The 14514-nt window shown below is 40.9% G+C and overlaps 1 protein-coding gene across 3 annotated transcripts in view; it reads left to right on the forward strand.

Moving 5' to 3' along the window:
• fmnl2a (formin-like 2a) overlaps positions 1 to 14514 on the forward strand; it is a gene marked incomplete at its 3' end in the record, with an annotated part of 55557 nt that overhangs the window by 22155 nt on the left and 18888 nt on the right. For all 3 annotated transcript variants that reach the window (XM_083908918.1, XM_083908919.1, XM_083908920.1), the window contains exons 3-6: positions 647 to 727; positions 5769 to 5845; positions 10097 to 10180; positions 11692 to 11847. In XM_083908918.1, the coding sequence (XP_083765044.1) occupies positions 647 to 727; positions 5769 to 5845; positions 10097 to 10180; positions 11692 to 11847 (398 nt within the window). The remainder of the gene's footprint in view (positions 1 to 646; positions 728 to 5768; positions 5846 to 10096; positions 10181 to 11691; positions 11848 to 14514) is intronic.

The raw sequence follows: 14514 nt of genomic DNA on the forward strand, positions 1-14514 counted from the left end.
GTTTTTTTTTAGCAGTAGAATTTACTACTAAAACTTTGTGTTTTCAGTCATACTCCTTTTGCACTCGTCTCTCTTACTAGTGCATTGTTGCAGTTGCTTTGGTCGGTCGTTCATGACAAAACAAATCACTTCCTGTGTACAGGAAGCAGCTGCTTTAATCTGTCACTAGTGCAATGCCCGTAGGAAGTATGTATTCCTATAGTGGGAGCTGAAGAAGGTTTTTCAGTTATAGTAATGCATGATAAGGAACGTAAACATAATGGTAGTCACAAAACATCTAGCTACGCTAATGCTAATTGAAAATTTTAAAAAATTGCGTTGTGCCTAATGAGGTTGCACAGTGTTTGTATTTTGTTATGGTGCAGTGTGATAAATCAGCGAAAATTTAAATTATTCCAAAAAATGTGAAAATCAAGGATGCACACCATCGGGCCATGTAGAACCCATATCCAAAATCGATCTGACTAAGGGTCACCGAGATATGCCCGTCATAGACAGACAGACACACAGACACAATTTGCTTTATAGATAGATATAACTCCTAAAGTTGTATATCAATATGTGCCATATGTACGTTCCTCTCTGTGTGTCTCAGATATTGTATTTCCTCTTGCTCATCCCACTCTTCTCATCTTCTTTTTGACAGGAGCGATTTCAAGTGAAAAACCCACCTCACACGTACCTACAGAAGTTGAGGAGTTATCTCGATCCAGCAGTCACAAGAAAGGTGAGTTTCCTCTGGCTAACTAACGTCCTTTTTCCGTGTAGGCCTGGCTTGTTCCACAGCTGCCCGCTTTTCCCTTCCCCTCTGACCCGCTCTGCCTCTCGTCCAGGATGTCCCTGCAGCTGAGGAAAGATTGCACACTGGGTTTCCGTCGGAGACAGCATGGGAACTTAGGCTTCAAAACAGGGCATGAGTGTGGTTTAGTGAGAGGAGACAGTCGGTTATCTGGAATGCAACACACACACAAACACATGCCTGTAGAAGAAAGGAAAAAGGAACAATAGTGACTTGAAATTAGAGTAATAGTAACGCAGACAATCAGACTAATTATTGCACTAACATTGCCTTGCAGCATGGCGGCAGCTAATAGGAAGTATCAATATAAATCTTTGTCTTATGTCATCACAGCAACCAGTTGTGTGTGTGTGTGTGTGTGTGTGTGTTTCCCTGGCTGATTGCAGATGAGAGTTCGAGGCTCCATGAAGCAAAGCATGAGCCAGAACGCAGGCGTTTGCCAAACTTGAATCTTTTTGGCTGGTATGAGAGAGCTGCATGGGGAGTGGTGGGACACCAGCCTCTGTGATAAACAAATTAACCAAGAGCCTCTGCCAGAATAACAACAAATAGCTGAATAAATCAATTTGCACTGGCAGGAATTAAAAAATGTTGTTTCGAAAAGTATGAACAGATGATGATGATGATGATGATGGTGGCAAAAGGGGAACGATATTTCGACACACAAACTCCTAAGGATCACAGCAAATGCAGTATTTACACACAGAGTGACATCTTCGCTGTCTGCTTTCATAAAATGAGAAATTTCTCTCAGTTTTACCAACACCCACAAATCCCACAACCGCAAATTAAGCGAGCTGTAAAACATCAACAGCTTGTTGTGTGACGTTAAAGAGCTGCAAACCGTGTTAGTTTGTAATCTGAAATCAGTGGCTATAAAAAAAAAATAGCTGAAGAATGGAAAAGATTCAGGATAAAAGTGGAACTTTAGTAGTAAATTGTTCAAAACTTGATATCCACACTAAGTTTTTATGTAAAGTGGAGCTCTACTTTCACCTCATTGTTGATTTGAACCAGAGTTATCAGCTGTTTGGGAACGAACGGTTACAGCGACTGCTAGACTACGGTGTTTTCTGAATCACAATGTAACGCCTGAGAGATTACACACACACACAGAGAGATCTGATAGAGGCATGAGTGACGCAGTTTGAAGGAAACAAAACATCCGACATAACAGTGCAAAGCTTAAAGTTTGGCTGTGTGTGTGTCAGGGCAGACTCAAGGTTAGAAATGAAGGCTTGCTGACAGCTGCTCAGAATAAGTATTTATCTTTCATTGTCCTGCACAATGCCTACAGTAACTGCCTAAAAATGCCTACACGTCTCTTTTTGCGCTTGATTCGTAGGACTCAAAGCGGTGTGCCGTAAAGGAACAGTTTGGCACCACTATCATCTGATCTACAGTTTAATTATAAGGCTGTAGCCAATAGCGAACCAAATTACCTCAAAGACTGGAAACCGATCTAACCAGAGTTGGCTGTAACTTCGTATTTAGCTGAAAGAGAAAGAGAGTTCTTCATCTTCTCTTTGAGCTTTGTGTAAGAAAGTGAACAAATGTATTTTCCCAAAAATGTCAAACTGAGAAGATGATGAAGGCACACACACAGCATGATCATGGCTGAGTGATCTAATCCAGACCAGACAGCCACTAGTGTTTTTTTTTTATTATCGTTATATGCGATCTGAGTCCTTCCTGAGTCTTTTTTGGTTTTTACTCATCTGAAGCTGTGACTAACATGGTTGTTGGGTCTATATCAAACCACTCCAGAGGAGGTGACCTTTTGAGAGGCTCGCCTCAACCTTTCTTTGTTCATTTGATATCTTGTTGTTACATCACAGATTGTTTAGTCTCATCCACCAAGACAATGTGGGATTTTTGCCTGACTGTTCTGGAGCAGTCATCATGTACACAGGAGTGGGATGAGACATGAGCGGGGATGTGAAGACTGAACGATAGAGAAATTGAGACAGAGAAAGATGGACAGAGAACAGGAGAAAAACGAAGAAGAAGTATAGAAGAAAGAAAAGAAAGAGTTACGGGCTTCTTCCTACATTCCTGCTCCATCCCCCTTTTCTTCAAACTCAAACAATTGTGCCACTGTGAGAGAGCTGGAGGTCGTTGCCTCTGCTTTCCATAGGCAGGCTCCCGGTGCATTCCTCCGGGCAGCTCTCAGCCAATAAGCAGCCAAGGAGGAAGAGCTCCAGTCCAGCTAGTCCCCAAGAATGTATCAGCCATTGATTTGTTTCCAGGATGACCCCTCCTGAGCTCACACTCCCCCAAATTTCTCCCCTTTTTCCTTCCCTCCCCCAACACTGGCTCGTGTCCTGTGTCTCTACTTTCACCCTTTTCACTGCTCCCTCTCTCTCTTCCTTTCCTTTCATGTTGTTTCACCCTCTCTCTCTCTCTCTCCCCACTGTTGGTTCCCTCTCTTCCTGCTCTCTTGGTGATGCAGCTGGTAGTACTTAAATTGTGGAGTGGAGTGCATTTGGGGGGCTGAGGAGGAGGAGGAGGAGGAGGGGTGTGACTCTGGGAGCCTGCGCAGTATCTCTAAATATGCTCTGCTTTCCACAAAAGACGCACAAAAGGGCTCCTCCCTAATAAAAACACTCTGTTTCCCATCTTCTAATGTGCCACACACACACACACACACACACACACACACACACACACACACACACACACACACACACACACACACACACACACACACACACACACACACACACACACACACACACACACCACCACCCAAACCCAAAGACCCAGACTATAGAGAGGAAGACAGAGAGAGAGACTGAGACTATGGGAACAGAACAGCTCACTTCTCTGTGAATGTTAATAATAGGTTACACAGATCTGAGTTCAGTTTGTTTCCGCCCTGATACAAACTCATGATGGAAAGTGACCCGGTCCTCCTCTCCTCTCCTCTCCTCTCATTGAAGGCTTGACTGACAAGGACGTGTTAAGATTTCCAACTCATTATTCTCTGTGTTTTTCATCTGGAGATTGGTCTCCCCCCCCCCAAGTCTATTAAAAACGTAAACATTAACTGTAAAACAAAGTTAACCAGTTAATAGTAACCAGTTTTAAAACTTAGTTAGACTAGGTTTTTGAGGATATGCTTTCCGACGGCACATGAGTCAGTCTGGTTATCAAAATAGTGTTTCTGCACTTTTGAAAGATAAGTATTCTGTATTAGTGATGCTGGATATATTGATAAAAACAACACTCTTCCCTGTATCTCTTTAAAATACAATAACACTTGAATCACTTTTGGGCTTTGTCTCAGTTGAGCATTTTTGAAAAATCCTCCATATCAGTTGGAAACTCTTTTCAAACCGCTTGAGTACAACGAAAGAAAGTTTTATTAAAAAGGTTCTTAGTTTGTTCTATTTTATATATCCATTGATCAGAAACAAAAAAAGAAAAGCAGAAAATCACATATTATTTCTCTTACTGTAGGAGACAGAAGGATGTTGGCTTTTCAGCTTGAACAAAATGTATGTAATTAAAATAATAATAAAAAAAAGTTCCATATTTATTTTCCAATTAACTGATAATTTTAGCTTTATTTCAAACCCCAGTGGTTTGGCCTAGAAGATTGAGAAACTCTTCATGCATATAATATCTCTTTTTGTTATCGTTGTATCCTCCCCAAATAGCTAGACGACAACAAATGCAAAGCAGTTTAGCCTGCGCTTATTAAAAAGGTTATGTTTTTTTAACAGTATGTAAAGTAAAAGATGAATATTGACTTGACTTCTTCTGATACAACACTCTCCTCACACCCTCTCCTCAGGGAACCCCCTTCCTGTAGCACTGAAAGCTGCTTGATCACCACTGCTTGCTCACTCTGCCTCTTCTTTCTACAGCTGTTGTGTAACAGCCTGAAGGACGAGCCTTTTGTTTTTGTTTTTGCACATCACCTCCCATCAGAACAAACAATCAAAGCAGAACAAGCTCATTTTCCTCTTCTGTTGATTCTATGTTTCACACAGTTTACGATCGTACATCTACAGACACCTCTTTCTCTCTCTCTCTTGTGTGTCGCTGTATCCTCGGTAACAAGACCAAGAATGTGTGTGTTGTTTATGTATGTACGTGTGTGTCTGCCTGGTATACTGGTTTGGCATGAGAGGTGACCAATTAGCTTACTGGATTTTATCATGTCGCTACCAGGAGGGGTTTGCAGCTGTATATAGAACCAACATGAGCAAACAAGATAACAGGAACTGTTCTACATTTACAGTTTACTCTCACAGAGTCAGTTCCCCTTCTATTTCAGCCCACAACTCATTCCCAGCTTTGATTCTGTGCAACTTTTTCCCACTTTCTCATGTAAAATAATGCAAATGAAGTGTGTTTCTGTTGGTCTAATGTCATTATTTTTTTATAAGGCTGTAGCCAATAGCGAGCCAAATTACCTCAAAGACTGGAAACCGATCTAACCAGAGTTGACTGGAAAGCACTTATTTTCAATGAATATATAATTATATGAACGACTATTCTAGCTACAAACGTCTGGTTTTTAATGGAATATGTACATAGGTGTATAGAGGCCCATTTCCAGTGTTCTAATGGTACATTGTGTTTGCTAATCCCGTTAGAAGGTTATTGGATGATTAGAAAACCCTTGAAAACCCTTGTGCAATGATGTTAGTACAGCTGAAAACAGTAAAGTGGTTCTTTGACGTGCGGAAAAATTATTATTTTGAATAGAAATCATTATTTCTAATATTGTCCATGTCTTGACTATATTTTCTACTTATTTTGCAACTCTTTTGATGAATAAAAGTGTGACTTTTAATGGAAAACACAACAAGAATGTATACTTGACACCTAACTTTTAACCGGTAGTGTAAAATAATGTTTTTTCCAGACAAAACATCCCTGTGCTCCCATTTTATGATTTACAGTTGTGAGTGTGTGTGTGCTGAAATATTAACTTGCCCCTTCTTTCCTTCCTCAGAAATTCAGACGGAGGGTTCAGGAGTCCACCCAAGTCCTGAGAGAACTGGAAATTTCATTACGGACCAATCACATAGGGTGAGCAACTGCAGGACTGTGAATGTGAATGTGAATGTCATGGACCTGGTTATATTAGAATCAGGGGGGAAAAGTCTGGCATTCCAGACACCCGGAGACGCAGACACTGACTCTCACCACCACCCTCCCCCATTCATCTCTACGCTCTGGCCTAATATTACACACAGAGCCATATGGCAAATCGATTGATTGATTCATAGAACAGTCTGCAGAGGCAGGAAACCTCGTTTTTTTCTCTCCGTAGTTGCACAACTTGATAGATCATTGTTTCAGTCTGCCGTCCTGGGCATGTATTTACGATTGCAAAAGAAGTAAACAGAGTAGTTTTTTTCCTGTAACTCCGGGTATTCCAAGATGACAAGCCTGAACCCGATGTTGATGATACTGATCCAGTGCTGGTTAGTCAGACTAAACGACAGATCGGTATCTCCGTTCGACTCTTACAAGGCTTTTAGTGTTTTGTTTTGGTCTAGATCACAAGGCTTGTTTGTGTGATTAGAGGCCCTGATAGTTGAAGGCTGCGATGGATTGCTGAGCATTATTAATAAGGCCTAATGCATTCTGGGAACTTTACGACCATACATCATGGTGACTCCTAATTAAAAAACACAGATTTTATTTCATGTGAAGGCCACGTTGAATACAAGGCAGTGTAAGAAACATCCATCCATCCATCCATTATCTACCACTTCATCCTCCACCAGAGGGTCGCGGGGGGTGCTGTGCCTATCTCAGCAGACATTGGGCGATAGGTGGGGTACACCCTAGACCAGGGGTCACCAACCTTTTTGAGATGAGAGCTACCTTAAGGGTAAAAAATAATATGGAGGGCTACCATATAATATTTTTTTGTTTGTTTACCATTTAAATGATTAATATTATGCATTCAACTGCATACACATTCATTCCAGTGCTTACTCCTAACGATTACCAGTTTTTATAAACAATATCAAAGATATTTTACTGAGCGATCATACGGATACATGCAAGTGAGGTGAAGTGAAGTGAGCCCGCGGGCACCGTATTGGCTGCCTGCGGGCTACCAGGTGCCCGCGGGCACCACGTTGGTGACCCCTGCCCTAGACAGTTCGCCAGTCCATCGCAGGGCCACATATAGAGACAAACAACTATTCACTCACACACTCACACCTACGGTCAATTTAGAGTGACCAATTCACCTAATCCCCATATCGCAGACATTTTAAAATCGATTAATCGGTTTGAAGATTTTTTCATGATTAAAACAAGATTTCTGATTGTTTTAGCTTCTTAACTGTGAGTATTTTTTTCATTTCTTTGCTCCACATAACAAAGAAATCGAATTCGAGAACATCATCATTTCCAGGTTTGACAAACACTGATCAATGTTTTTTAACATTTTCTGACATTTTATGGACCAAATGATTAATTGAGAAAATAATCCACATATTAATCGATTACGAAAATAATCGTTAGTTTCAGCTTTAGTACAAAATATCTACAGAACCGAGAATAAACCTTTAGGAAATTATTCCAACCATTGCTTGGACATTGATAAATTGGATTCTGCAGGGACTAATGAAAATATACTTGAAATAAGCTCAAAATTGTGTCTGTATTGATTAGTGCTGCAACTTAACGTGATCAATATTTTTCTGGGTGGTTTTATGGATTAGTCGTCTGGTCCAAAAAAATTTGAAAAATGTTGATCGATGTTTCCCCAAACCCGAAAATAAGGATGTTCTCGAGTGTTTTGTTTTGTCCACAAACCAAAGACATTAATTTTACTGTCATAGAGGAAAGAGGAAAGAAACCAGAAATAGTTCAATTTTGTCCTTTATTATTAACTGAGTAGTTGTCTGGCAGCAGCTCCACCATGGATTTTATTTTATAAATGAGCATAAGAGCCATCAGAGCTGAGAGGGAAAACTAAGGTGGATGATCACAAGAAACATGAAGAGACAGTGAAGAGAGCATCCTCTGGTCACAGACTGTAACAGCAGAGAGACAAGAGATGCTGGTTACACAACCATCACATGATCTCCCTGCCTTTCTCTCTCTCACAAACACACACACAATTATCCAAACTACATCTCCATCTTTTCCCCCTGCTGTTTTTAATCTCATTCCTCCCCTCCATCCCACTCACTCACATATTACTCTACTTAAGTTTGTCTCCGAAATTCACAAATCATCTCGTGTTTCTGACGACGCCACCACGCTCGCACACTCCTCCTCCTGCTCACTGCTTACACACTGATCAGATTCTGCTCCGTCAAACCAAAATAAACGCCACAACCACAGCTAGAGATGACATCCATCTGGCATCAGAGCGTGGTCAAGGCCCTGTTCAGATTAGCTCTTTTTAGCAACCTAAACTAGATAACATCATCAATCGACCAAATCTAGATTAGAATGACGGGGAGGGAGATTGAGAGGGTGGTGGTGGGGGTTGGGGATGTCGGGGGGGGGGGGGGGAAGGCAAGATGTCACCCACTCAGAAGACAGTGAATACTTCTGCTTCATTTCAGAGGTGAAAACAGAGGAGCGTATTTGTAATGTCAGCAGTGTATAATGAGCAGATTGTCCCTGTGCGCCGTGTGTGAGGGGACAGTCCCAGCTCCGTGTCTGCTCCTCACATGTTGCTCTGTGGCCAACAACATGTGGTGAATAGGAGGATTGTTAGTTAGTGTCCTGTGGTAATGATTACCATGTGGTCCTGGGAGGCCACGCCTCCGAGGCCTTTTCAAAAACACAAGGGGGCCCTAGCAGGCTCAGCTTGACTGGGCGCTTTCGTTTGTCGTACCCACTCCCATGCAGTTCCACCACAGGGGAGCTCCTAAAGAAGCAGTGAGTCGGTTTTTTTGAAAGCTCAGCTCAGCACTACATCTTCATCAGTGGTAATGCCACTTAAAAAAAGCCTGCATGTGTGTCATTATTATGTTTATGCCCCGCAAATGTCTCTAATCGATGAGCAATCGGGCCTGGTGGAGCAGCCAAGGCTTTCAATAAAATTAAAAAGACACAACTCTTTAAACGAATGAGATGAAATAAAGATGTTCTGCGATTCATGGCCACACTGTTTGCCAGGACGGAAATATTGTAGCAGAAAAGCATGGGTTCATAGAAAGCCCTGTGACAGAATGGTTTGGGACATTGGCTTTTGATGAAAAGGGAGATTTATTTTTATTTTTATTGGTTGACTGAAATAAAAGTTCATCAGATGTGGTACAAAGTGAATGGCTTTTCAAAAGAGTCTTACATTTGAGTTTGATGTGATTAATCGATGATTAAATGAATCGTCAACTATTTTGATAACTGATTAATCAGTTTCAGTGTTTTGTTTTTTTTCAATAATTTAAACAAGCTTTTTTTTCAGCTTAAATGTGAATATTTGCTGCTGTCTTTGTTCCTTATGACAAAGAAATCATTAAAACTGAATAACAAGTTTGGTAAACACCGATCAACATCTTTCAGCATTTTCTGATATTTTACGGACCAAACAAGTACTTGATTAATTGAGAAAATAATTAACCGATTATGAAAATAATGAAAACTCAGCGTATTATAATAAATGAATGCATGCCATGCAGAGTGCCATTCTGGGGCCTTGTCTTCATCAGATTTAGAAACTCATACTGCAGTCATTGATGTCTGTGTGCGTGTGTATGTACAGTAAATTTCTCTTTAGGACCTTATCCGTCCTCATGGAGACCAAAGCCTGGTCCTAATGAGGCAGAACCTTATTTCTGAGGTTAAGTATAGGGCAAAGATTTGATTAGATTAAGGGTAGTTAGGCTTAGACATGAACTGGTTGTGGTTAAAGTTTGGGATAATGCCTCGTTTAGGCTGTGCAAGTGAATGGAAGTCAATATAGTGTCTTATTATTCTTATTATGTCTATGGAGGCATGAGATTTTGAAAACACACGCTTGTGTGATCTCTTTGTTGATCTAAACTATGTAGCTTTAAAGTTAGAGATATAGGGAGATGGTAAAATAAAGGGAAGGTGTGAACAATCCAGAAAAGTATGCCAAGATGCCCCCTTCAAATTCTAAAAAAAAGATGTACACTTTAGTCCAGAAAAACTTCTTAAATATCATATTGTTGGAACAGCATTTTTCCATAAGCATAAAGAACGAGTTTCTGTTCAAATTGATTTAATGCGGAAAAACTGATTTAATGCGGAACCTCCCACCATGCATCTCTCTTTACAAGAAATAACTTTGCTGATTTTGCTGAGTTCTAACATTGTTTCTCGTCCTCTCCTCAGGTGGGTGCGAGAATTCCTAAATGAGGAGAATAAGGGCCTGGACGTCCTGGTGGAGTATCTCTCTTTTGCACAGTATGCAGTCACGTAAGTCACTACCAGCTCTTCCCGTCACTTTTCCCACTATAGTCGTCTATATGCAGACCTGACAGCCAACACAATGCTGCTATTCTGCACATCCACTGATGCATCACCACACGGTGCCAGCACCACCAACACCACCACTGTCGCAGCAGCAGCAGCAGCAGTCTGGATGTCAGAAACACTGAGTCACTCAGGGCCCATTGTTGACACATTGTGACTCACTAATAATCACGCTGTCAGTCCATGAATAGAAGCCTATGGTTAGTGTAGTACACAGCGCCAGAGTCTGTGTGAACAGAGCCAAAGAGCCACACAGTTAAAGTTAAAAATCCAACCCCCACCATATGTTATTATGGTCTGTCCTCATTATGAATGGTTAGTAGTCCTGAGAGCATCGAAGTCGTAGAGTAATGGAACAATGAAGTTTATATGTGGTCGGGAATGCTGAGTCAGCATTTCCAACGATAGTTTTCCTCTTTTCTTTATCATCATTATTATTATTATTCGTTGGAGTCAGCATCAGCTGATTTAAGCCATTTATACTTCAAAACATTCTACTCTTAAGATGTTTTTCTGATTTTTTTTTAATACTTTTTCCTCATCATTCTATTATTTAATGTAACATCTGTCTGTTAATCGCATAACAATCCAACGGTTTCAAACTTGGAAGGTTACTTATTAAGAGAGAAATGGGTAGATTGTAGAATGTCGATGTAATGTACATACAGTATGTTCCATCACATCTCAGATGCAGAGATATAAATGGAGACGATACCTCCCTTACCTTCCTTTCATCTGTTTGCGGGTTACCGGGGCAACCGTGGAAGTAAATTACACACAATGTTTTTTTTTCTTTCTCTAATAATTTAAGAGGAATGCTGCCCTCCACAGTTTGAAGTTCTTAATCCGTATTTCAAACTTAAATGTTCTTTGTTAAATGTGATGTCAACTTTGACTTTGTTTGGAGAAGAAATGTCTGTTTGTGTTTTAATCACACATCGTCGAATGGTTCACTTCACACAAGAGATATCGGTAGAAATGAGATGACTTAACGAGCTGCTTCCGCGTGTCTAAAGAAGACAGTTGAGCGTGAACAGAGAGTGAATACGGAGAGTGATGTGCTCTTGAACACTGATCGAAGTTGCCCTTCATTCTCATTCTTTCCCCCGTTCCTTAATCCTTATAGATTCTAATCCACATCCACCATTAAACAGGCAGATCAAAGCCAGGCACGGTAGACTGTGCACACCTTAAATCATCTACTATTTCAGGTTAATTTCAAGTTGCAATGTTTTTTTTTTCTTGCATGGGAAATGAATTGAGAAGGCAGATCAAAGCAGATCATGCACGCGTCAGATTATTACCACTGCTGAGTCATTATGTGTGATTACTAAAATATCAGTCAATTTCAGCCGTTCATACATCAAAACAAAGAATCTATTGGCTCCTCTGTCATCTGGGTAGGGGATTTCAATGCTAATAATGTCTTATTTTATCTTATCTTACTTTCGCAGGTTCGATGGCGACTGTTTGGAGAACAACCCGGACGCTGCCTTAGATAAGTCCAAGTCCTGGAGTCGCTCTATAGAAGACCTGCACAGAGGAGGAACCCTGCCGTCTCACATCACTGGGAACGGCATCACGCGCGCTGGCCGACATTCCACGTTACGGTACAACACACGACGCACAAATACTGGGATTAATCCCTGTCCACATGTGTTTTAACTAATTTAACTCGTCGTTGGGCTACAGCATTGTGATTATTTAACTCAGCTGTCCGTTTGTGTGTAGTCACAAGGCCTTAAAAACTTCACATGGCTTAACACACATTTATGATTGTTGTGCATGTGACTGTGACACATGATGGACGTGATTTCAATGGTGACAGATGATCGCAACACTGGGGGAAAGAGCTATTTTCAATTCTTCAGTTATTGCATGTTGTTCCTTTGATGTTTCGGCACAGCAGTCGCACTCAGAAGATAAGTCTTAACCTTGTACACAAAGAGCACTATTGACTGAACGAGGCACATGTCCTCTGAATATTATAAACATTTTATCTGTTGTTTTCTGTTGCCTTTTCCATCAAAAGTAATAAAGACTGTATGAAGTGAGTAAATATCAAACAGACATTTTTACACTTTTGCTCCCACTAACTTAAAGGGGACACATAATGCAAAATCTACTTTTTAATAATTTAAATGCTTATATTTGGGACTCTGGAGGTCCTATCAGTCAGCCTTTGTTTACAAAATGACCAAACCAAGATGAAGTACGATTGATTGATTGATTGATTGATTGATTTACTTTAATATCCCCAAAGGGGCAATTTAGTATACAACAGCAGTTGGCACAGTAAACACACCAGATGCAACACATAGGTAGCAATAAATAGATAGAAATACATCGTATATTAAAACATAACGATACAAGAAATAGAAATACCAGGATACATCATAAAAATTATTACCTGCAAGTCACATCAAATCATCAGCTACAGCTGGTTCAAATATTTAACAGCTAGCGGGACGAATGATCTCAAGTATCTATTTGACCTGGCCTTCCTAGTAAAAGACATCCTCCTTCCTGAGGGTAACAATCTAAACTCCTTGTTCAGAGGATGATCAGGATCTGCCAGTATGACCTTTGCCCTCTGAACACACCTGACTTGATAGATCAGACCTAGATCATCAAGGTCAGTGCCAATGATCTTTCGGCATTGTTTAATGATACTGCTTAGCCTGTTTTTGTTAGCAAGACTGAGGTTACCAAACCAGCAGATCATAGAAAAAGTAAATACAGACTTGACAAAGGATGAATAAAACATTCTCATGAGGGACCTCTCTACCTGGAAAGTCCTCAACTTTCTCAAATAAAACAGTCTTTGATTGGCCTTCTTACAGATTCTGTCCGTATTGGGCTCAAATGTCAGCCTTTCGTCCAGAATAGTCCCAAGATACTTATACTGGCTGACGGTACATCACTCTGTCTTTAACAGTTTAACCTGTAGAATAATGTTTTATGAGACTATGTTTGATTGTTATTTATCTCTACCTTATTGGCAGACTTTATATAATATTTTCAATCACCGATGATATTTTGAAGAATCAGCCACTAGTTAATTGTCTGCTGCCGGCATCTGTTGTCTTTGTGTCATTACTGGAGCATGTGCAGCGAAGCACAGCAGGTCAGTGTTTTCACTGAGACTGACTGAGTCTTTTCTGTTCTGTCCTGTCCCGGTTCTTCCTTCATAGCCATCTATTCTTCCGTCTGCCAGCCTTCGACAGCAGGCAGGTCTTGAATGTGCTCTCCCGGCTCAGTCGAGCTTTGTACAGCCTTTACTGTCCCTGCTACCTCCCCAGGCGCTCGCTGCCATAGTCGGAAACACACACGTGTACAATTCCCCCCCTTGTCTCACTGTACATAATACCTCTCTGCTAGCTGTGAGTTGTTTACTTGTGCTGTTGTCTGTGTCAGGGATGTGAATTATTTGTATTGCCAGCTTCCCCTGCAGCGCTTCAGACTCAATTCCTCTTTCCTTGCAGCAAATGGATTTTTGCACTCATTGTTCTTGCCTCTGTGCTTAACCAGTAAAGTTAGATATTATTCGTATATATCCAGTTGTCCGTCTTAGCATCATTGTTGTCCTTGTGGTGTTTTTAGATGACATTTTGAATTAGAATAGTTACTGTGTGAACACCTGAATGTCTTAAACTTAAACCTGTATTTGTTTTTCTTCAAATTGCCAACGTGAAGATCACCTAACACGCCGAGCGGTCCAAAGTGCGCTCAAACAAAATGGTATGCCTGTAGCCTTACACAGAAATAGGTAGAAATCTGTAGCTGTGTGTGTGTCTGTATAGCTGTTTTCAGACATGCACCAAAACGTGTGGACATTAATGCCCACAGAAATGATTCCAGAGATTCTCCTGCTAGCTCTCTTAAGATAATATCTGGTTAATGTCCAGGTGAGGTCATGTGAGAGTGCAGCTTCCCACCTCCAAAGATTCTCCTTATATTGTGATTGTCCCACTGTAAATAAAGATATGAGCATGGATCGAAAGAAACAGAAACTGAACTGTTTTTTTCTGAGGACGGCTTCTTCCTTGTTCTCGCCCTTTTTCAGATGAACACACGCATGCGCGTACGTGCTCACGCTGTGTTGTTGTGTTGTGACTCAGAGAAATGAAGGCCTTCAGACATGTGAGACCTGGCATGAATCAGCCTGACTATCTGTAGCCTGAAGACACATTTTTCCCCTGAACTCGGGCTGGTAATGAACCTTGTGACAGAAAATAAACACTGACTGACTGACTGGTTTTGCTTTAGTCTGACTG

This window comes from Microchirus variegatus (assembly GCF_963457635.1).
Source record: "Microchirus variegatus genome assembly, chromosome: 22".
Classification (NCBI taxonomy): domain Eukaryota; kingdom Metazoa; phylum Chordata; class Actinopteri; order Pleuronectiformes; family Soleidae; genus Microchirus; species Microchirus variegatus.